General features: G+C 40.5%; 1 protein-coding gene across 1 annotated transcript in view; it reads right to left on the reverse strand.

The window, feature by feature from the left end:
- Nucleotides 1-414: 414 nt before the first annotated feature.
- SPECC1 (sperm antigen with calponin homology and coiled-coil domains 1) overlaps nucleotides 415-22,557 on the reverse strand; it is a 309,636-nt gene continuing 287,493 nt past the window's right edge. Inside the window, exons 13-14 of the mRNA XM_006875909.1 lie at nucleotides 16,482-16,541; nucleotides 415-504 (exon numbers count right to left, since the gene is read on the reverse strand). Of these exons, the coding sequence (XP_006875971.1) occupies nucleotides 415-504; nucleotides 16,482-16,541 (150 nt within the window). The remainder of the gene's footprint in view (nucleotides 505-16,481; nucleotides 16,542-22,557) is intronic.

Consider the following 22,557-nt stretch of genomic DNA (forward strand, 5'->3'; position numbering starts at 1 on the left):
TTTTTTATTTATTGAAGAAAATTATGGCGTTGGAAGCACTGTGTGCTTGGGATGCCTACATCTCAGAATCTCTATGCAGACTACGAGTTAAGTCACAAACGTGATGGGAGGTGTTCTGGTTTTTACTGGGAATCAGTCTGAGCATAAACCTGGAGTGAGAAGGAGACCACACTCTCTAGAGACACCCTGTGGGAGATAGAAGCTTCCCCAAGTTGTACACCAAAGTGCTTTCTGATTTAAGCTGGGTACACAATGTCGTTGCAGTTTCATTGGTGTTTGTGGGTCCACTTTGAGCTCATTCAGAATCACCAAGGAGCCTTCCTTTGAAAGCTTTGAGGGCAGGAAGGTAGATAGATCAGGATCTCTGGAAAGTGATCGATGCTTCTGAGGCCAATGTTCTCAGGCTTTCAGGGTTCACGTCTCAAAGTATTTGTAGATCTGGGCTACGTACTGCATCACGCTCTGCCAGTCCGGCCGGTCAGTGTACAGCATCTCACTGAGCTCCTGCAGGGAGGGGACACGGTTACAGTGAGGGGGTGAACCACAGATCCCCTGCCTCCCACTAAGGGGCTTACACCCAGGTCATGGGCTTTCTAGTGCCTAGAAACCTTTCATGACCAAGACACTGGTAAATATGATTAGTTCCAAGTTTTTCCTTTTATTTATTTATCTAGGTGGTTCTGTCCCTTTAAAAAAAAAAACCAACAAAAAACCCTGAGACATGCCCTCCAGGCTCTTTCATATTTTAAATTACATTGCAACTTAAAAAAAAAAGTATTGAAAAGACAAAGCTACCCATTATTCTGATATCATAAAACCATTTCCATGAGTCTAAATTACATTAGAATGCACATTTCCCTAAGCTCCTATCACAGCCGATATACTATTACGTACTCGATGCTTTTTGACTTCACGTTTTGCATACACAGTTTCCCATGGTGTTGTGTTATTTTGGTGGCTAAGCCTAGTGACCCCAAGAGAAGTTTTGTCCCTCAATAGACATAGCTGCCTACTACTATTTGACATGGAAAATCTACGCTGACATCTTCACTGCAGAGTTTACAACAATACCGACCGGTACACAGTTTTTTTCTGTTGAATTATTTCCTTGATAGAAAGTTCCAAAAATGGGATTACGAATCCTTAGACTCATTTAAAATGCAATTCTTTGTTTCCCAGCATTACTATTTACAACTGTTATTATAAATTGTGCTTTTTTTTTTTTTTAATTTCCTAATTTCATCTGCAACAAGTGAACCTAAGGTAGTAGTGGTTGTGTGCTGTAGAGTCAGTTCTGGCTCACAGTGACCCTGTACAGTGTTTCTGAGGCTGTGAATCTTTACGGGAGCTCAAAGCTTCATCTTTCTCACATGAAGCGACTGGTAGATTCAAACTGCTGACCTTGAGGTTAGCAGTCCAACTTGTTTGTAGAAGCCACAAAATGGCAGACAGGAGGGCTAGGCGTCCCGTTGAGTTTTTTTTTTTGCGCCATGGAACTTATTTAATCATTAACTTTGGAACTGAGTTTAGACTGTTTTGTTGTCACAGGGAACAACCGAAAAGGTCCCTGATGTAAAGTCAAAAGCAGAGAAGCTGTGGAAAATAAGGCTGAACTCAGTAAATCTGCTACTAAGCAGTGAGAGAGCAAGCTGAGGTCTGTGAGTGAGTCATTTATCCTGTTTCAGTAGCATCTAAATATGTTTAACAGAGTTTGTTCCCTGGTGATGCAAAAGAGAAAAGGAAAGAAGTATCAGCTTATTACTAGTCATGGGAAAGAAGCAAACAGACCCAGAACAATTAAAAAAAAGGATAAACATTTTCTCAGAATAAAAGGAAAAAACCTCCCTCTACCCAGGACACATGGAGTCCTGGTGTGGTGCTGTGGGCTAATGCATCAGACTGCAAAGTCATTTGAATTGCAAGGTCGCTGGTTCAAGCTCACCAGTCGCTCCATGGAAACAGGGTCGCTATGTGTTGGAATTGACTTGACGCCACTTAACACCAACAGTAACAACCCAGAACACTGTATCCAGGACTGTGCACACAGACCGATGCATCAAAAGCTAAACTTCTTACAGCAGGAGGGTTTGTCAATACACAGTATAACACAAAAAAGAATTAATCAAGAATTCACCATGGCATTTAGGATTCAGATGAGTTCTGAGAATGAAAGAACACCTATAGACTCAAGAGAGTCGGCAAACGTTCCTTAGTATGATGGGAAGGATGAGTCCTTGGTCTTAGAGAGGGTTTGGAAATCCAATCAGCATCAAAGTTTCATGTGCCTAACCCTAACAATCACCAGCTGCTCCTTGGAAACCCTACACAGGGTCATTATGGATCAGAACCGACTTGACAGTACTTAACAACAACAACAATCATTAAAAAGCACTTCAGTACATTGTTAACATCTCATCTGAACATGTTTGAAAAAGAATTTAGCACATTTCAGGGGATGATACATTAATGAAAATCTGATTATTTCATGAAATTTGTTTAAATCAGTAGTTATAAACCTTCCTCCAATTCCTGGTGTGGTGCTGTGGGTTAATGAGCTGGACTGAAAAGTCGGTTTGAACCACAAGGTTGGCAGTTCAAGCTCACCAGCCGCTCCTCAGAAATCCTATGCTATGGGTCGGAACGAATTCGACGGCATTTAACAACAGCAACAAGAAAACCTCCAAACCTAGACCCAGGTGAATTCTACCAAATACTTCAGGAAGAAATGATACCAATTCTACACAGACTCAGCTGGAAAATAGACAAGGGAACACTTCCCAGCTCATTCTATGACGCGAGTCCATGTGTGTCAGCGTAGGATTGTGCTCCATGGGGGTTTTCAATAGCTGATCTTTGGGAAATAGAATTCTAGGGGTTTTTTTCTGAAGCACCTTTGAGTGGACTTCAACCTCTTGTGTTTGGGTTAGAAGCCAAGCGAAATCAGCCAGGGAGTTTCTATGAGGCCAGAATTACCCAATTACCAAAATCAGACTAAGGCATTATAAGAAAATGCTAAACCAATTTCTCATAGGAGGAACACACATATAAAAATCCTTAACAAACTTAGTACATTGAATGCAGCAACATAAAAGTCATGTATAAAAAAGCTGGTGTGGCGCTGTAGATCAGCACTGGGCTGGTAACCACAAGGTCAGCAGTTCAAACCCACGAGCAGTTCTCGGAAACCTTATACAGGGTCACTATGAGTCACAACTGACTTGACAGCACAGAATACTAACAACAACAATAAATACTGATCAAGTAGGATCCATCTCATAAATACAAGCTGGTTCGACGCTCAGAAATCAATCAGTGTAATTTAGCATATGAACAGACTAAATAAGAAAAATCATCTTTCTAGTTTTCTAGAAAAAGATTACACAAAATTCAATAACCAATTATGATTTTCAAATGCTCAAAAACCTAGAAATAGACGGTAACTTTCTTCACCAAGTAGAGGATACGCATGTGTGTGTGTATAAAACACACTCAATGTTTCCCCTGCAAGACTGGGAACCACACAAGGGTGTCTTTTCTCACCTCTCCTACTCCACATCAGACTGGAAGGTTTAGCAAGTGGAATTAAGACAAGAAGAAGACAAGGCATACAGATGGGAAAAGAAGAAATCAAACTGTCTTCATTTCTTGATGGCATGATTATTATCTATGTAGAAGAGCTTACCAAAGAGTCCTAAAATTAACATGCTTAATTCATTTTATAAACCACAACCACACTGCTATTGAGCCAATTCTTACTCATAGCGACCCTATATGGTTTCTGTGAGTGCATAGTTCACAGGAGCAAACAGCTTCATCTTTCTGCCACAGAACAGCTGGTGGGTTTGAATTCTAGACCTTGTGGTTAACAGTCCAATGCTGATCCCACAGTGCCACCAATTTATTCATTATTATAAAAGAAAAAAAATTAATGAAAGGCATCTAACTTTGATTTCAAGGTGGTTTTTTTTTTGTACCAAAAGCATTGCCATTCTTTCCCTCCAGAAGTGTCTGTTGTTGTTGTTAAGTGCCGTCAAGCCGTTTTCGACTCATAGCGACCCTAAACAGGGTTTCCGAGGCTATAAATCTTTACGGGAGCAGATCACCTCATCTTTCTCCTGCGGAGCAGCTGGTAGTTTCGAACTGCTGACCTTGCGGTTTGCAGCCCGATTCGTAACCACTACGCGACCAGAGCTCCTTCCAGAAGTGTCTACAGCATTGCAAATTGTCTTTTCTGGTTAGAAATGGGTATTCAAAAATGAACCCAGTACACTGTGATTTAATGAAAAAGATGGTGGGCTTCCTCAGTGTGAATTGGAAGAGTTCTCATAGCTACAAAGTCCTGGGGTGGTGCTGTAGAATAAGTACTGGACTGCTATCCACAAGGTCAACAGTTCAAACCCACCAGCCACTCCTCAGAAACCTTATACAGGGTCAATATGAGACGGAATTGAGTCAACAGCACTTAACAACCAACAACAAAATAGTTACAAATCAGAAGCCCTGGTGATGCTGTCGCTTAAGCAGTGAGCTGCTAACTGTAAGGGCGACAGTTCAAACCCACAGCTGCTACTCAGGAGAAAGACAAGACAATCTACTTCCATAAAGATTTACAGCCTGGAAAATCCGATGTGGTAGTTCTACTCAGTCCTCCATGACAGTGGAGCAGTAGCTACAAATGGGTTCAGAACCAAAATCTTCATAAGTTATCTTTTTAATGTTAACTTAGTAACCATTAAGTACTTGGTCACCATGGAAACTTGTAGTCCTTAAGGAAAAAAGATACTTAATCTTTTGGGAAATCTCTAGTCCTTGGGAATGTTTTTGTTTTTCATTTCTTCTTCATGGATTGGAGACTTGTACTCCTCCACTGTGCAAATTGTTTAATAAATTATGAAACAATAAAATGCTGTATTATTGTTTTGAACTAATTTGAAATTTTTTTTTTTTAACAATTGTAACGGGTCTACTCACTTTTAGAGGAGAAACGATCTCCCTGCACACATACAGAATGACCTTATATTTCCATTTTGTTAAGTTCGGATTATTTTTAAACATATTAAACAGCATGTGCAAGATAGTTGTTGTTGTTGTTAAGTGCCCTTGAGTTGGTTCCGACTCACAGTGACCCCGTATAGGGTTTCTGAGGAGTGACTGGTTGAGTATGAACAGCAGACCTTGTGGTTCAAACCAACCTTGAGGTCCAGTGTGTTACCTTACAGCGCCACACCAGGACGCCATGCTGTATCGTGTCGCGAATAAATTGTGCTTGAAGAACCCAGCACATGGGCATGGTTGCTATACATGTAGAGCCATGGATGGCTAAGGGACTGAATTCCAGAGCCAGATATCCTGGGTCTGACTTTTGCCTTTACTGCTTTTTGGTCCTGTAGTCTTCTATGTAACTGCATTATGCCTCAGTGTCCCACCTACACAGTGAATTTCTCTCACAGGATTGTTGTGAAGGAGAAATGAACCAATAATGGAAAATGCCTACACACAATAAACATGCCAACAGTGTTTTTCATATAGTTAAGCACAAGTTAACTGTTTACATAGACTTCAGGTAATATGTACCACAGACTACGTTCCATCAAGCCTAAGTAGCCTTTGCTATCCTCGTAAAATTTTGAGTTATAATAACCCTCTTCTATAGCTGACCTGAAGAACTTAATCTGCATGCACAGTGAGTATTCTGGTGGCAGACTTGAGCTATTCAGTAAGCAGCAATTCTCACAGAATGAAACTTGTATTGATCAAGTTTGGGAGTAGACACCAAAAAACAGGGGCTGCAAATCCTAAACTCCTACGCTGACGGATGTAATCTCATTTGGGAATAGGATTTTTTGTGCTATGTAAGGTAAGTTTTAAGCAATAGCCTTTGGGATCTAAAAAGAGCAGATCTGGCACAGAGAAGGGAACTCAAATAGAAGGGAAGATACACACCCCATGAAAATCACCAGGGGACCAAGAAAGGACTTTTCCTTAGTGCTGGCTGAGACAGAGAGCCTTCCCTTAGGAGGCGGTGCCCTGAATTTGGACTTCTGACCTCCTAAGCTATGAGAACAGAAATTTCTGTTTGCTAGTCACCCACGGAGTCCTGGTGTGGCACTGTGGGTTAATGTGCTGATATGCAAAGTTGGTTTGAACTACAAGGTCAGCAGTTCAAATCACCAGCTGCTCCTTGGAAACCCTATACAGGGTCACTATGGGTCAGAATCAACTCGATGCCACTTAATAACAAGTCGCCCATGTATGGTATTTCTCTTATAGCAGCACTAACAAATTAAGATACCCCCTTACCAAGACACAAACACATCTCCCTTGCAAAGAATATATTCGGATTGCTTTGCAGTATTGGCAATGACATGACACATCCACTTATTTAATTCTATTCTCTGGGGAGTTGCTCCAATTTGGGATAGGTGATATGGGCAAGGAGGAATGCTATCTGAAATGTGTGGATATTACAGAGTTTTCATGTTTTAAAAATCCCACCCTTTGGGTCTTTTGTGATACAATAGTGAATAATTGTTATCAGGACTGCTTGTGAGGGTTGGAAATGTTAAGGTAGACGTTTTGTAGCACGGAGAGGAGTGATTAACTTTTCAGTCTAGGAGCGGAGGTCCCTGGGACCATCAAGGGAGAAGAGCAGAGAGCAGGACCCTAGCCAGAGAAGCAGTGATGCCTGAGATGGAGACAGAGACGATGACATGGAGAGATGGAGCAGTTGGGGACTTTAGACACAGAGAGGGAGAGGGGCTGTGTGCTGATGACTGGGGGGCAGGCTTGTAGTGTATACCCTTTGGTTGGTTGATGATGCATGGAGGGGATTGTAACCATGCCAATGAAATGATATACGATAGGATGAATGTAAAACTAATGTTCTCTCATGTAAACTATCACATAATCACAATAAAACATTAAAAAAAGAAATCCCATCCTTGCAACTCTGCTATACCAAGAAATCTGTATTTACTTGACTATAAACATACAAATGATATCAACAGCAACATAACAAAAGAACTTAATTGGAAACTTGGGATCATTACTACTGTCGGTTCTGAGTGTGCCTCAAAAGTTCCGTGTGTAAATACATCAAGATATTAAAAAGCAAATATAATAATTTAGAAAATTTCCATTTTGATGATGACATAAATTAGATTGCACACAAACATTCCTAAATACTCTTGAGGTTAATAATGTTTGGCAGTAACTCCTACAAACATCCACACAAATGAAATTGATGGCTGGGACAATTACGTCAACCAGATGATTTCATTCTCTTCCTAGCTCACTAATTTCTGTAAAATTTGAATTTTCTTACTAAAAATTCAGGAAAAAGTTTCAATGGAAAAGCAAGCAAATATTATGACTCAATAGTGAGTAACTGTTATGACTAATTGCGACTGTCACAATTGTGAAGGTAGAAGTTTTGTAACAAAAATGGGGGAGTGGTTAATCATACAGTCCAGAAACAGAGGACCCTAGGACCATCAAGGGAGACGAGCCCAAGTGGAATGCAAGACCTTATCCAGAGAAGCAGTGACACCAGAGATGGAGGCAGAGATGGGGACATGGAGAGAGGGAGCAACTGAGGACTCTAGATTCATAGAAAGACAGGGACTGAGAGTTGGTGGCCAGCAGGTAGACTTGCAGAATGAGCCCTTTGGTGGTGTAAATTATTATATATGCCTGAGTGTTTAGGGGAAAAAAAAGAGCTAAAATGAATAGAGAGAAATATTGTTAACTGATGGTACATGGAGGGGATTATAATTATTGTGATGAAACAAGGTGTATGATTTGTTGAATGTAAAACTGATGATCTGCCCTATAAACTTCCACCAACTCACAATAAAAACTTAAAAAAAAAAAAGCAAGCAAATATTAATTATAACACTTTATAGAAAATATGTTCTTCTTCCTGTTGTTTCTGTGTGCCATTGAGTTGGTTCCAACTCATAGCAACCCTACGCACAACAGAACTAAACACTTCTTGGTCCTGGGCCAACTGCAAAATTGTTGGCACGCTTGATCTCATTGATGCTGCCACTTTGCCAATCCATCTCGCTGGAGGTCTTCCTCTTTTTCTCTCACCCTCCACCCTACCAAACATGATATCCTTCTCCAGTGACTGGTCCCTCCTGACAATATGTCCGAAGTATGAGAGATGAAGTGTGGCCATCCTGGCCTCCAGTGAGCACTCTGGCTGCACTTGTTCCAACACAGATCTGTTGGTTCTTTTGGAAGCCCGTGGCACTTTCAATATTCTCCTCCAACAGACAGGCAGACCTTTTTCTAACCCTTCTTAGCCTGGAAGATCTGTTGAAGCACAGCCACCATGGATAATCTTACTGGCATCTGAAATACGTGGTTACAAATCGGGCTGCTAATCTCACGGTCAGCAGTTCGAAACTACCAGCTGTTCAGCGGGAGAAAGATGAGGCTTTCTGCTCTCGTGAAGATTTACAGCCTTGGAAACCCTGTACAGGGTCGCTATGAGTCAGAACTGACTCCACGACACATAACAACACACCAACAGTAAACAGTACAATAGGCTGGTAGTTCAAACCCACCAACCACTCCTCTGAAACCCTATGTGGGGTCACTCTATGGTTCGGAACTGACTCAATAGCATTTAACAACAACAGTATAACAAACAAACTGACAGTTAAATGCTGTTGAGTTGGTTCTGACTCATAATATGATATACACCAGAACGAAACACTGCCTGGTCCTACACCATCCTCACAATCACTGCTATATGTGAGGCCACTGTTACAGCCCCTGTATCTACCCATCTTGTTGAGGAGTTTTCTTTTTGAAAACTGTCACTCTACGTTTCCAGTATATTGGCACATTGCTGTCCATAGTACTAAAATATCTGCTGTATCTGTCGTTTCACTTTGCATTCCTCAGATTCCCGACATCCTCTGGGATTTATGGAATTATTGTAACTGTTACATCAATTTAGATTTCCTGATCACTTATGATGAACATCTTTTTTATGCTTACTGGGTATTCACAGTCTTCTTTCATGTGTTTCTTATTATACTTCATTTTTACTGTTTTCTTTTTATAATTGGTTGTTGTTGTTAAGTGCTGCTGAGTTGATTAAAACTCACAGTGACTCTGTATAGGGTTTCCAAGGCTATAAATCTTTGTGGGAGCAGAAAGCCTCATCTTTCTCCCATAGAGTAGCTGGTGGGCTTGAATCGCTAACCTTGTGGCCTACAATCCAGTGCTTATCCTAGAGAGCCACTGTGTTCCCCTATTATTAGTTAAAAGGATATTTTAAAAAATAGGTGATCTGTCTTTATTTATCTGCCATCTGACCTGCCATTCTTTTCCTCTGGTGGGTTACTCACAGCTTCACTATGAGTCTCGATGGGTATTTGTGTTGTTCATCCTGCTTGAGATTTATTAAGCTTCTGGAATGAATGGACTTGTCTTTCGTCATTTTGGAAAAACTTATGGCACCATTTCTTCAAATATTGTCTCTCTCCAGTTCTTTCTATCCCAATCGTCTGGACTTCACACTAGACATGTATTGATTCTTCTTGTTTCTTAAACTCTGTGATAGGCACTGTTACTTACTTGATTCAACAATTATTCCTAATCTGTCCTCTGAAGATTTCCCTCTAAAAAGGCTGACAAATGTCTTATACTCACTTTCTCAAATACCCTTGCAGCTGGAGCGACCATGTAACAGAGTACTGCCAATGAGCTGAAGGCATTCTGGGGGCCTTTTATTTTCCTTATCAAAGGGAAAAGATGAGAGGCACTTGGTCTGGCCCTTCTACCTGCCCCACAGGTAGACGTGGTATCTGGAGTTTGGTAGCCCCTTCAGCATAGAGGAACAAATACGGGGATGAAAAAGGCAAGAGCACAGTAAGAAGCATATAGAAAACAGATACTCTGGAGTCTTTGATTAAAAACTGAACAACAGATCAACCCTAAAACTATCTCTGGACTTCTGATTTAATAAAATAATAACAACATCAAGATCTAAGTGGGAATCAATCTCTGAGTGGCACAAATGCTTAAGACATTCAGGTGCTACCCTAAAGGCTGGAAATTTGAGCCACCCAGAGGTGCCTCGAAAGAAAGGATTGACAAGCTACTTTCCAAAAGTCAGCCACTGAAAACTACTCTGACGTGGGTTGCCATGAGTTGGAACTGATGTGACAGCAACTGGAAATGGTTTAAGCAACTGTTAGTTGGGTTTTCTGTTGTTTTTATTTTTAAACTGAAATCCCTCTATTAGTATATTTTTCCATTGAAAATGTCTGCTTTATGTGTTGGGTAATTTCCTTAGATCTATTTTCCAACAGAAAAAGAGGAGGACTTCCAAACAAGATGGTTTGGTACTGTGGCAGCAGCAATGGGATCAAACAGAGCAACAATTGTGAGGCTGGTGCAGGACCGGGCAGTGTTGTGATCTATTGTGTGTAAGGTCACTGTGAGTCAATACTAACTTAACGGCATCTAACAACATTTTCCTGCTCACTAATTCTCTCTTTGACTGTATCGAATCAGTTTTTCAACCCATCCTTTATGTTTTCAATTCCCAATTTTCATCTCTAACTATTATTATTATTAGCTTTAAAGAATAAGAATTTATTGTCTCACAGTTTTGGAGGCTTGAAGTCCAAATGAAGGCATCAGCTCTACAGGAGGGTCTTTCCTGATTAGTAGTTTCAGATGTTCCTTGGAATTCCTTGGTTTGCAGAGGTCTCTTCAAATGATGTTTGTCTTTCTCCTATGTGTATTTGTGTAGACTGATATCTTCCACATCCACATGTATAAATTCTCTAAAATTCAGTTTGTATGGACTGAATGGATTCTTCTTCCCAAATTATATTTGCAAATGTATTTTCTCCCCACAGTGCCATATTCTTTCCTTATGATCTCAACTCCTTCTTTATTTCTTTAATATGTCCAAACATAATCTTTTTGGATGTATGTGTTTATTGCTATAATTTGCCTCTCAGCATCGCTTTTGCTGTGTATCAAATATTTTGGGATATTATATTTTTGACCTCATTTATTTCTAGGAATTGCAAGGTGTGTCTCTGGTAGACAGCATATTGAAAGATGCTGTTTTCTCATTCATTCTCTAACTCTGTCTCTTGACTGGTACATTTAATCCTTTGATGTTCAATGTAATTATCAATAGGTCTGGATTAATTGCAGGCATTTTGCTGGGTTTTGTTTGGGTAGTGCTGCTGGTGTCTTTGTTCTTCATGCTTTCCTATGCTTGGTTCATTCTTTTTTGTGCTTTTTCTTGTCAATATCATCATAGATTTCATGTTTACAAAATCTTTCTGGATTTTCCATTTCTTGATTTGATGTCAAGGTATATTAAGCTTCTTTGAAGTAGTTCTTATTGCTGTTAAGCGCCGTTGAGTTGCTTCTGACTCATAGCGACCCTGTATAGGGTTTCCAAGGAATGGCAGATGAGTTTGAACGACCAACCCTACAATCCAGTGCTTTATCCCACAGTGCCACACCAGAACTCCTCTTTGAAATTACCTTGTACTTTATTAATTTCTTCCTCATTTTAAAACAGTCCATTTAATCTTGAAATCTACCTGACCTCCTCGTATGCAACTATACTTTTCCTCTCTTCACTTTGTAGTTGTCCTGGACTGACATCTCTGATCTCCTAGTTTTAGTTTTGTTCTACTCTAGACACTTTCGTATCTGAATTGAATTCCGGTGGTGTTGCCACTTATGTCAATCTCTGGTTGTTGTCTTCTCTTGTTGGGTCTCAGTCCAAAGAATTCTCTTTAGTATATTTTGGAGCACTGGCTTGGCTTTTACAAGGTCCTTTAATTTTTATTTATCCTGAAATGTTCTAATTTCACTGTCACATTTGATGGGCAGCTTTGCTGGGTATATGATTCTTGGTAGGCAGTTTTTTTTTTTTCTTTCAGACGTTTGTGTATGTCTCACCATTGACTTCCTGCCTGTATGATTTCTGCTGAGAAATCAGAGCTTAATCTTACTGGTTTTCCTTTGTAGGTAACATTTTGTTTTTCCCTTGCTGCTTTCAGGATTCTTTCTGTATCTTTGATTTTGGAGTGTTTGATTATGATATGTCTTGGTGATTTTCTTTTGGGGTCTATCCTGCCTGGGGTTAGTTCAGCTTCTTGTTCTTCATGAATGCATGTCTTCTCGTCCTTCATGATGTTAAGAAAATTGTCTTCCAGCATCTCTTTGACTATCTTTTCTTTACTATTTTTTTGTTCTGGAATTCCAATTACCTTTATGTAGGTTATTCCTCTTCATGTTGTCCCACATGAATCTCTTTCAGATTCTTTCATTCTTTTTTCTAATTGTTCTTCTATCTTACCAGCATTGAGAAATTTATCTTTTAAATCAATTCTGGCTTCCATTGATTTAATTCAACTTTGACCTTTCAGTGTAGCGTCCATTTCTGATATTTTAGTATTGATCATCTGGACCTCTGTTTGGAGGTTTTGTTTTGTCTCCACTCCTTTATCTATTTCGTTATTTTTGTTCCTGTAGTGTTTTTCCGAATTCTTCCTTGTTCTTCTCAATCTTTCTGTGAAAACCATTTGGATGTACTTCAATATCATTCTTCTGATTTCTTTATTAGGTAGTTCAAGTGGTTTTTCTTCCTCAAAAGCATTTTCTGGTTCTTCCTCTTGGTCACTTGTTTTAACTATTTTGTCTTGTTTCTGTGTGTGAAGAGAAACTTTCTGCTGCTTTTTAGGAATCTTGGTGTTATTATTTTTGTAGTATGTTGATGAATGTACACTGGTGTATTCTTAGGCACTAACCAATTGTCTCTTGGTGGGTGTGATCAGGAGGTGAGCTTCTCTGTTCACTGTTTGTACAATTCAGTTCAGAATGGGCTTAGCAGATGTTGGTTGTCATTGCTGTTGTGATATACAGCAGCTGGTACTGGCTCTTGCCCAACTGATGGGGCTATAGAGTTTGCATCTGAGGCTTGGCTGTATGGCCACAGTTGCTGTCTCCTGCTGTGTAATTCAAGAAGTAATACAAACAAACAAAAACATACAAAAAAAAACAAAAAAACCCCAAAATAGCCCTTACAGTGAAAAGAAAAAAAGAAAAGGCAAAACAAAACAACAACAAAGAAAAAAGAAGAAAACTAGAAGCCAATAGCTTTTTCTCTGCCAATAGGTGGTGTGCTCTGCCACCTACTGACCTCTTGCCTTCACAGCCGCCCGGGAAAGTTCAAATTGTGTCTGGAGGGCCCGCACAGATCGCCTGCCTCCTTTCCTTCTTCCTTTTATTTCTTTTTTCTACCTCATGCATCCGTTCAGTCCCCTTTCCTAGTGAAAGCCAGTCCAGGGTTGGCCAGGGTCAACTTTAAAGAGTTGGATCAAAGCCTGCCCTAATGGATTATTGTATATAACTCCTCCCTCGACTTACAACCTCTAACCGCCTGAAAAGTAGAAGATTCTCTGGGATTATACCCTGGTCGTAAAAACAAGGAAAAAAGAAAATTAGTTAAAAGTTGCACCTTTGTCAGGTAGGTTCCTGTAATGCGAATATGCTTTCTTATCTCTAAAGTAAAGAAGTTCATGAACTTTCAAGATGGCTGCAGCAGGTTCCATCAACCGCTGAAGATCATCAGCCACTGTGTTTCTTGCTGCATCTATTCGACTCTCTCTCAGTAAGCACCTACTTTTCTATCCGTTTCTCTGGAGTTCCAGGACCATCCTCTGTATCAGTCTTGTCAAGTTTTCTATATCCTTGCTGGAGAAAGCCTGCCATATTTTTTCTACTGCTCCTAGACTCTTACTGTTTTATAGGTATTAAGTGCTGTAGAGTTGGATTTGACTCAGAGTGACCCTTTATAGGTTTCTGAGGAGCGGCTGGTGGGTTTGAATTGTGGTGCAAACAGTTAAGTGCTTGATTACTAGCTGAAAGCTGACTGAACTCATCCAGAAGTGCCTCAGAAGAGAGGCCTGGCGATCTGCTTCAGAAAGGTCAGAACCTTGAAAACTCCATGGAATGCAGCTCCACTCTGTACATGTAAGGTTTTCATAAATTGGATAGATGGGGTCACTATGAGTTAGAACTGACTTGATGGCGCTTAACAAACACAACAACTAGCCATGGTCTTTGTTAACTTCCACCAAACCACTTTTTCCTGATGGGTCTAGGTAAGAACAGGTAGGAGAATATACTGATAAAATGGTATGATTCAGCTGTGGATGACTGTAAACAGGGACACTTTGATTTAAAAACTTGTAATTCTAGTGTGGGTACAATATGAGTCATCTCAGATGCAGGAATAGGCGATCTCACTACCTTAAAAGATGAAGAGCCAAGAGTGGAGTGCATCCTTTGGACCCTGAGATCCTGTGCACTAACCTCTAAAACTCAGGAACAGAAAGCCATGACCCTAGATGAGCAGAAGACAGACAGGGGAGCAGCAGCAGCAGAACCAAGAACCTGAATGCAAGCCAGAGTGGTGGGTCTCCCAGACCATGGAGCAAGCAAAGCTGAGGGACTTTTGACAGGAGCCTTGCTTGCAGAGTGAGGTACCTCCAGACACTTAACTGGGGACCTACACGAAGCTAGACTTTTGGTGGGGTGGTGTGTCCTGTGGGCAGTTATCAGCAGCCCGAAAATAGTGTTGTTACATTGCTGGAGCACGGCAGAAGCCAGGACAAGGGGCCAAGGGCCAGAGAGAGGCCGCATATGGGCATGGCAGAGGAGAGATGGTCCTGACTGGAGGAACTGTGCCCTGAACACTTCTGACCCTGAATTGTAACCTCATGTGATGCTGTGGGCTAATGTACTGGACTACGAAGTCAGCAGTTCAAGTGCACCAGCCGCTCCTCGGAAACCCTATACAGGGTTGCTGTGGGTCAGAACTGATTCGATACCACTTAACAACAACAACATTAACTTCCCTAATCACACCCATAATTGTGAGTATGGTGTCTGAGTTCTGCATGATCTTTACAATGAATCATTGAACTCAAATGAGAAGCAGACAGTGCTGTAGGAGGGAGGGAATTGGTTTTTTTTTTTTTTTTTTTTAAACAGTAGATAACTCCATATGATAAGCACTGGATTGCCAACCACAAGGTCTGTAATTTGAACCTGCAGGATGTTCTGCGGGAGAAGGATGAAGCTTTCTGTTCCCGCAAAGATTTGGGAAACTTATACATGGAACACTTATACAGGATCACACTATAAGTCAAAACTGATTTGACGGCATTTAACAACGACAAATCCTCTTGTGTATTGTCTGCTAATTTTCTTGCATCTTTTATAAATTTGCTTTTGTGTGTATTTTCAGCAGCAATTGTACTACCAGCCCAGGAATTGCTACATCAGGGACAGTATAAAATAGGGGCATCCTGCAACACAGATAATATCATTTTGGACTATAAACTGCATCTGGACCAGTTTTCTTTTCTAACAGGAAATTTTCTTTTTCTGATTACAAAAAAATCCCAGGCAGAGACAAGTTTCCTTATCACCTCTGTGGATGGCAGATGAAGTTTCTTTGTTTCTCCTTTCAGTAAGAAGAGCGGCATGTTTTGAGCCTCCATTTTGTGCAGGGGGCCTCAGTACTAAAGCTCTGGTTATGGGAACTCAGGGTCTTGTCTCTACTTCCTGTGTGGGCATTAAATAAAGCCTGTAGCCCTTGGGGCGTATCCTCATTAGGCATCTACTCACTAAAAGCCCTATATAACCATCTCTGGGGAGCACAGTGACTCTGTACAATAAACACTGGATTGTTTTTGATTGACAAGGTCAGTAGTTCGAGTCCACTAGTGGCTCCACAGGAGAAAGATGAGGCTTTCTGCTCACACAGAAAAAGAGGAAGACCCCCAGTGAGATGGATTGGCAAAGTGGAGGTGTCAATGGGCTCAAGCATGGCAACAACTGTGAGGTTGGCCCAGGACTGGGCAGTGTTTCGTTCTGTTGTGCAGAGGGTCGTTATGAGTTGGTACCCACTCGATGGCACCTAAAAACAATAAGTGATTTACAGCCTCAGAAACCCTATACAGAGTCACTATGAGTTGGAACTGACTTGACAGCACTTAACAACACATCACCATCTCCACCCCAGCCCCAGTTCTAGGCTTGCCACAGTCTCGGCTAATGTCTTTGGCCTCTGATTTTCACCTCTTGTTTTGTTTATGGTATATGGTTATTTCTCATTCTTTCTTGAGAGATCAACAACATAATCAAGGTTTTTAAGGTGTTTTTTTTTTTTTTTTTTAGGTGATTTGAACAATAATAATTAGTCCAATGTGTTTCCAGGACTAAAATGCACACATAATGAGATCTTAATTGAAAAAAACTCTAAAACCTGTGGTTAGACCACCTGGGTACTTTCATATTAGGGACCATATAAGTAACAGCAAATGGACTTTTATATTCTGTAAGAATTATTTAGTAGATGGCAGTTATTTCTCATGTAATTAAAGTATCACAAGGACAAAAATTAGGATACTTACCAGGCTTGGTTTGATGCCTACACTTTCAGCTGCTTCAAATGCCAACAAGAGATTCTTTTTCTAGGTTGAAAAAGACAGAAACTGGAATTATCAACTGAAAAAAAAAATTATTTTTTGGGGGGGTGTTTAGGAAAGCACACCAGTTGACACACTCTTATTATCTATCACTGTAAAATTTCAATCAAATATGCAAACTGGAGTTTCCATTTTTCACAAAAGATGAACCAGTCAGAGATGCCATTAAGAATTAATGATTGATTTCAATTATCAAAAGATACATTTTGTCGTTTAAATTTTACTTTGCCAAGACTTATGACATACACAATCTGTTGAATAGCAACAGATGTTAAGTCCTCGGGCTGTATCAAAATATTGACCAAAGTAATATATGCGCATAGTTATATATAATCAAATGAAAAATGACTGCTTTCTCCAATTCTGGTCCTTAAGAGAACCAGTTTTAATTTGTCTTTACTTTGGTGATTATCTCCATTGTCTGTAAAGAATGTTTCTAGGCTACAGACATCCTCAGTAGCAGGTCTCTGGCTTTGTTCTGACTGATGATATTGAGTTTTCTCAACATCTCTTTCCACAGATGTAGCCCATTTGATTTCTGTGTATTTCATCTGGCGAGGTCCATGTGTATAGTCAGTCCACATGTATAATCACTGTTTGTGTTGTTAAAAAAGGTATTTCTAATTAATAGGTCACTCCAACTACTTATCGTGTTTCCTGCTTTTGCATTGTAAATATCAACATATGTTAATTACATTCTTGATCAATTTCAGACTGCAATATTAGTAAAAATCTTTAATTTCTTTGTCTTTGGGATTAATGGTTGGTGTGTTGTTTTGATTTCAAAATATGCCATTAGGACTATAAAACATTTAAATTGGTAAACTAAGTATAACTTAGAAACAAATGTTTTTCTATATATGTTTTATGTTCCTAAGTAGGATTTCACAATTTTATACATAACTTATACATGTACACATTTCCCTCATTGTTAATACCTTCTGTCTTTGTCCTCATATTTGATGCCTACAGATTCAAGGGCCTTGCCCATACACTAAAGCAAAGTCTTTGCTGTAGAAACCAGGACAATAAGAAATGGCTATCTACATGCTTTTTTCTAGTCTGTGGCTCTGTGGTGATCTTGTCCCTCCTAACAACATGTCCTAAGTACGAGAGATGAAGCTTCACCATTCTCGCTTCTAAGGATCCTCAAGCCCTCTTCCTTCAAATCTGTAATTGTTGTTACCTGCCCTGTTTATGACAATCCCATACATAACAGAAGGAACACTCCCCAGTCCGTTGCCACTCCCATGATTGGCTGGGGATTAGACCATTATGCTCCACAGAGTTATCAGTGGCTGAATTTCAGAAGGCTTCTTCCTAGTTCTTGAAGCTCCACTGAAGCCTACTTGGCATTATAGCAATGTACAAACTATATGGATTTAATTAAGTCCCCCACAAGATATGTGTTGTAAATCTTAACCTCTATGCCCGTGGTTATTCAATAGCCTCATATGGATGTGAAAGCTGGACGGTGAATAAGGAAGATTGTAGAAGAATTGATGCCTTTGAGTTGTGGTGTTGGAGGAGAATACTGAGAGTGCCATGGACTGCCAAAAGAACCAATAGATCTGTTTTGGAAGAAGTGCAGCCAGAGTGCTCCTTAGAGGCCAGAATGGCTAAGCTTCATCTCTCATACTTTGGACATATTGTCCAGAGGAAACATTCATTGGAGAAGGTAAGGTGGAGGGTCAGAGAAAAAGAGGAAGACCCCTAACGAGATGGATTGGCCAGGTGGCATCACTGATGGACTCAAGTGTGGCAGCGGTAGTGAGGTTGGCCCAAGATCGGACATTGTTTCGTTCTGCTGTGCATGGGGTTGCTATGTGTTGGTTCCGACTCGATGGCACCTGACAACAACAACATGCCCGTGGTTACGAATCGGGCTACTAATCTCAAGGTCAGCAGTTTGAAACTACCAGTGATTCCGCGGGAAAAAGACGAGGCGTTCTGCTCCCGTAAAGATTTACAGCCTCAGAAACCCTGTGCAGGGTCACTATGAGTTGGAAAGCCTCGGAACACCTCGGTACTTAACAACAACAAATACCTGTGGTTATATTATAATCCCATTTGGGATTATGATAATGAGGCAGGATTAGTGTAGGGTGAATCTTGAGCCAATCTCTCTCTCTCTCTTTTTTTAAAAAACAAAACTTCTATTGTGAATTGAATGACAGTTTACATGGGAGAACATCGGTTTTACACTCAATCAATTGTATTGTTTCATTGCAATGATTACAATTCCCTCCATGTGCTATTGATGAACAGTATTTGTCTCTATTTCCTCTTTTTATGGATGTACACAAAACCACGCAGGACTATATAATTGTTTAAACCAAGGTACACATTTTGCAAGCCTGCCTCCTGGCTGCCAGCACATAGCCTTTTTCTTTCCATGAGTTTAGAGTCCTCAGCTGCTCTCTCTCCATGCCATTGTCTCTGGTGTCACTGCTTCTCTGGCTAGGATCTCACATTCTGCTCATGCTCTTCCCTCTTGATGGTCCTGGGGTCCTCTGTTCCTGGAATGTGAGATTAACTATGCCTCCCTTTTTGTTACACACAACTTCTACCTTTATAGTTGTGACTATCGCAATTAGTCATGGTAACAATTACTCACATTGAATCAAAAGAATCCTATCCTCATCTCTTTTTACCAGAACCATCTAGACAAGACGAGAACTATTCAATGGGGATTCAACCTTCCCTCACATACTCTGAAACTAAACTCCCTCTTGAAAACTTGTAAGCCAGCCACTTCGTGTCCGTCCCCAACCCCATTTTAGGTAGCTAATGTCTAAGTTCCTGTCTCTATCACCCCTGTATACTGAGGGGATAGCGTAGATCTTTAATGTGAAAACTTCCCTCTTCGTTGGTATCTGGTAGCGTACGTAGTGGTTACGAATTGGGCTGCGAACCTCAAGGTCAGCAGTTTTGAAACTACCAGCTGTTCCGCAGGAGAAAGATGAGGCTCTCTGCTCCCGTAAATATTTATAGCCTCGGAAACCCTGTGCTGGGTCACTATGAGTCAGAACTGACTCCATGACACATAACCACCACCACCACATCCATAAGTAAAGGTCAAGTTCATCAATTTGTAGTAATTTACACTTTCTTCCTGTATCAAACTTTTTTATCTTCCTCCAGTCGAGTTCTGATCAGCAAGCCATTGCAGCTAGGTCAAATGGGTTCTATCTGCAAGTTTGGGTGTTCTTGCATGCCTTCCCCCCACTTCATATCAGCTGGATGCTTCACTCTCAGCTCTAGCACACACACACACACACACACACACACACGCCTCCCCACCCTCTGTGGCTAGGTCAGTGTCCATAGGCTCAGGAGTTCCCTAGTCTTTGAGTCAATCTCTTTTGAGATAGCATTGTAAAGGAGAAAACAAGTGCAAGCTAGCAAATATAAAAAAGATTCAACAAGCAAATAAGCAAACAGAGATGGGGAAGACTGCCAAGCCACATGGAAATCTCCAAGAAGCCAGGAAACAGACCTTCCTCCAGAGCCAAAAGAGAGAGAAAGACTACAACTGGCACACTGAATTTGGACTTCTAGCCAAGAAAGAAAGAAAGAAAAGAAAGAAGAGAAAGCATAAAGAAAAGGAAGAAGGAAAGAAAGAAAAGAAGAAAGAAAGAAAGAAAGACTGTTTGTTAAAGCTATGACTTGGGATATTTCAGTTATACCAGCACTAGACAATAAGACACTCCATTGACGGGTGGGTGGTGGTTGTACATGAATTGCATTAACCAGGAATTGAACCCCTGCATGGAAGGTAACATTTAGAACTGAATAACCACTTACTCTAAATTAATGGGCTGTTAATGGGGATGATGGAATCTCTGCACTTCTTTCTGTAACACTGCACCTCGGAGCTCTGCTGGCTAATGTGCTGGACTGCCAGGTTAGTTTGAACCACAAGGCTGGTGGTTCAAGCTCATCAGCCCTTCCTTGGAAACCCTACGTTGTTGTTGTTAAGTGCTGTCGAGTTGATTCTGACCCATAGTGACCCTGTATAGGGTTTCCAAGGAGCAGCTGGTGAGTTTGAACCACTGACCTTGCAGTTCAAATGACTTTGCAGTCTGACACATTAGCCCACAGCGCCACACCAGGACTCCTGGAAACCCTCCCTATACCTGTATATGCACTATGCAGGGTCACTATGAATTGGAAACAACTCTGAGGCATTTAATAACACACACAGTACTCACTTGGAGTCCTCGTGTGGTACTGTAGGATAAGCACTGGACTACTAATTGTAAAGCCAGCAGTTCCAACCCACCAGCTGCTCCTCAGAAATCCTACACGGGGTCACTATGAGTTGGAACTGACTCGACAACAGCAACATTCCACACTTACCTTATTATCTGGTATTTCATATTTACAATTGTAAAAAAATCTATTATCTGACTATTTTCTCATTAACAACCTACGTCTGACCTAATGAATTTTGAGATGCTAGCTAAGAGGCATGCCTGCTGTGATGGTCATGGATCAACTTGACTAGGGCATGATTCTCAGTGGTCTGATCTGACAGTCATGTACTTATTATTTTGTGATCTGATGCGGTCATCCTTCATTTTTGCCTCACACTGATTTTCTCAGAGAACCTTAGTCTTTGGGACCTAACTATGCGGATAAGTAAGGGGTGGGTGCATTCTGCTTTTTGGGGAGGCTAGTTATGAATTAAGGAGCTCTGGTAGCGAAGTGGTTGTGAATTGGGCTGCAAACTACAACGTCAGCAGTTCGAAACTACCATCTGCTCCGCGGGAGGAAGATGAGGCTTTCTACCCTCGTAAAGATTTACAGCCTCGGAAACCCTGTACAGGGTTGCTATGAGTCAGAACCGAATCCACGGCACATAACCACCACCACCACCAGGTATGAATTGACTCCTGACTTCCTTCTCAATTTAATCCAAACTAGCACCAAAAATCTCTTTTGGTGCTAATGATTCCTTTGATCTTGATTTTATGATTATTTTTTTGTTAATTTTGGGTATAAGGGTGTCGGTAAGTCAGTTTTTGTTGTTGTTGTTGTTGTGAAGTGCCTTCGAAAGTCAGTTTTTAGGCAACCATAATTCCAGAAGTCAAGATACAAACATTTTTAGGGTCACTGACCTGACTATTTACCACTCCATCCTAGTTAGGCTAAGTGGAAGAGTCCCATAGGATGCCAAACGAATGTGCTACCCTTTAACTGAAAAACACCCAAATCTTCCATTGACTCACATCCTGTGATTGTATCTTTCTTTAATGTCATAGACGACATTTTTGTTAGTCTCATCAGAAATAACCTATTTCATACAGATGTTGAACTTATTTGGTGGAATTACTTCCATCTAGGCTAGACCAGGTCATGATTTCTGAATCTCTGAGCTATCAAGAGCTATACTGTATAATTTTTATATTTTGAGTTTAACATGTTTTTCCAGATGTAATGTTAAAGTCATGGTGTGGTACTGTGGGATAAGTACTGGGGTGCTAAGTGCAAGGTCGGTGGTTCAAACCTACCAGCCACTATCCAGGGTCACTACAAGTCAGAACCAACTCAACGGCCCTTAACAATAACACTGCTAAATTGCTTTCTAAAATGTTATACCAATTTGAAATTCCAGCCAGTTTTCTTGTATCCTTATCTGCACAAACTAATATAATATTAAAAATTATCTGCCAAATATGACAGACTGTGGTGTTTTAATTTACATTCTTTGATTACTAGTAAGGCTCAAAGAAAAGACATTTCGAAACCAAGTGCTTTACACAGAATTCCCCAAGACCTGGGGATTCTAATGATTCTACTGCTGTTTTCTAAGCAGAGATTGAAGAAAGAAGAAATAGTACAAGCTGAAGAACTGTTTCAAAATAGTCTCAAAATACTTCAAAATAATATAAAGTATAACAAAGAACATACTACACACACAAGAAAATGGTTTTTATGTATTTTGGAAGCAGCAACACATTAATAGGACTAAGCACCACCACTCTCTCTCACTACA

Source organism: Chrysochloris asiatica, unplaced genomic scaffold (assembly GCF_000296735.1).
Source record: "Chrysochloris asiatica unplaced genomic scaffold, ChrAsi1.0 scaffold00346, whole genome shotgun sequence".
In the NCBI taxonomy this organism is placed as follows: Eukaryota; Metazoa; Chordata; class Mammalia; order Afrosoricida; family Chrysochloridae; genus Chrysochloris; species Chrysochloris asiatica.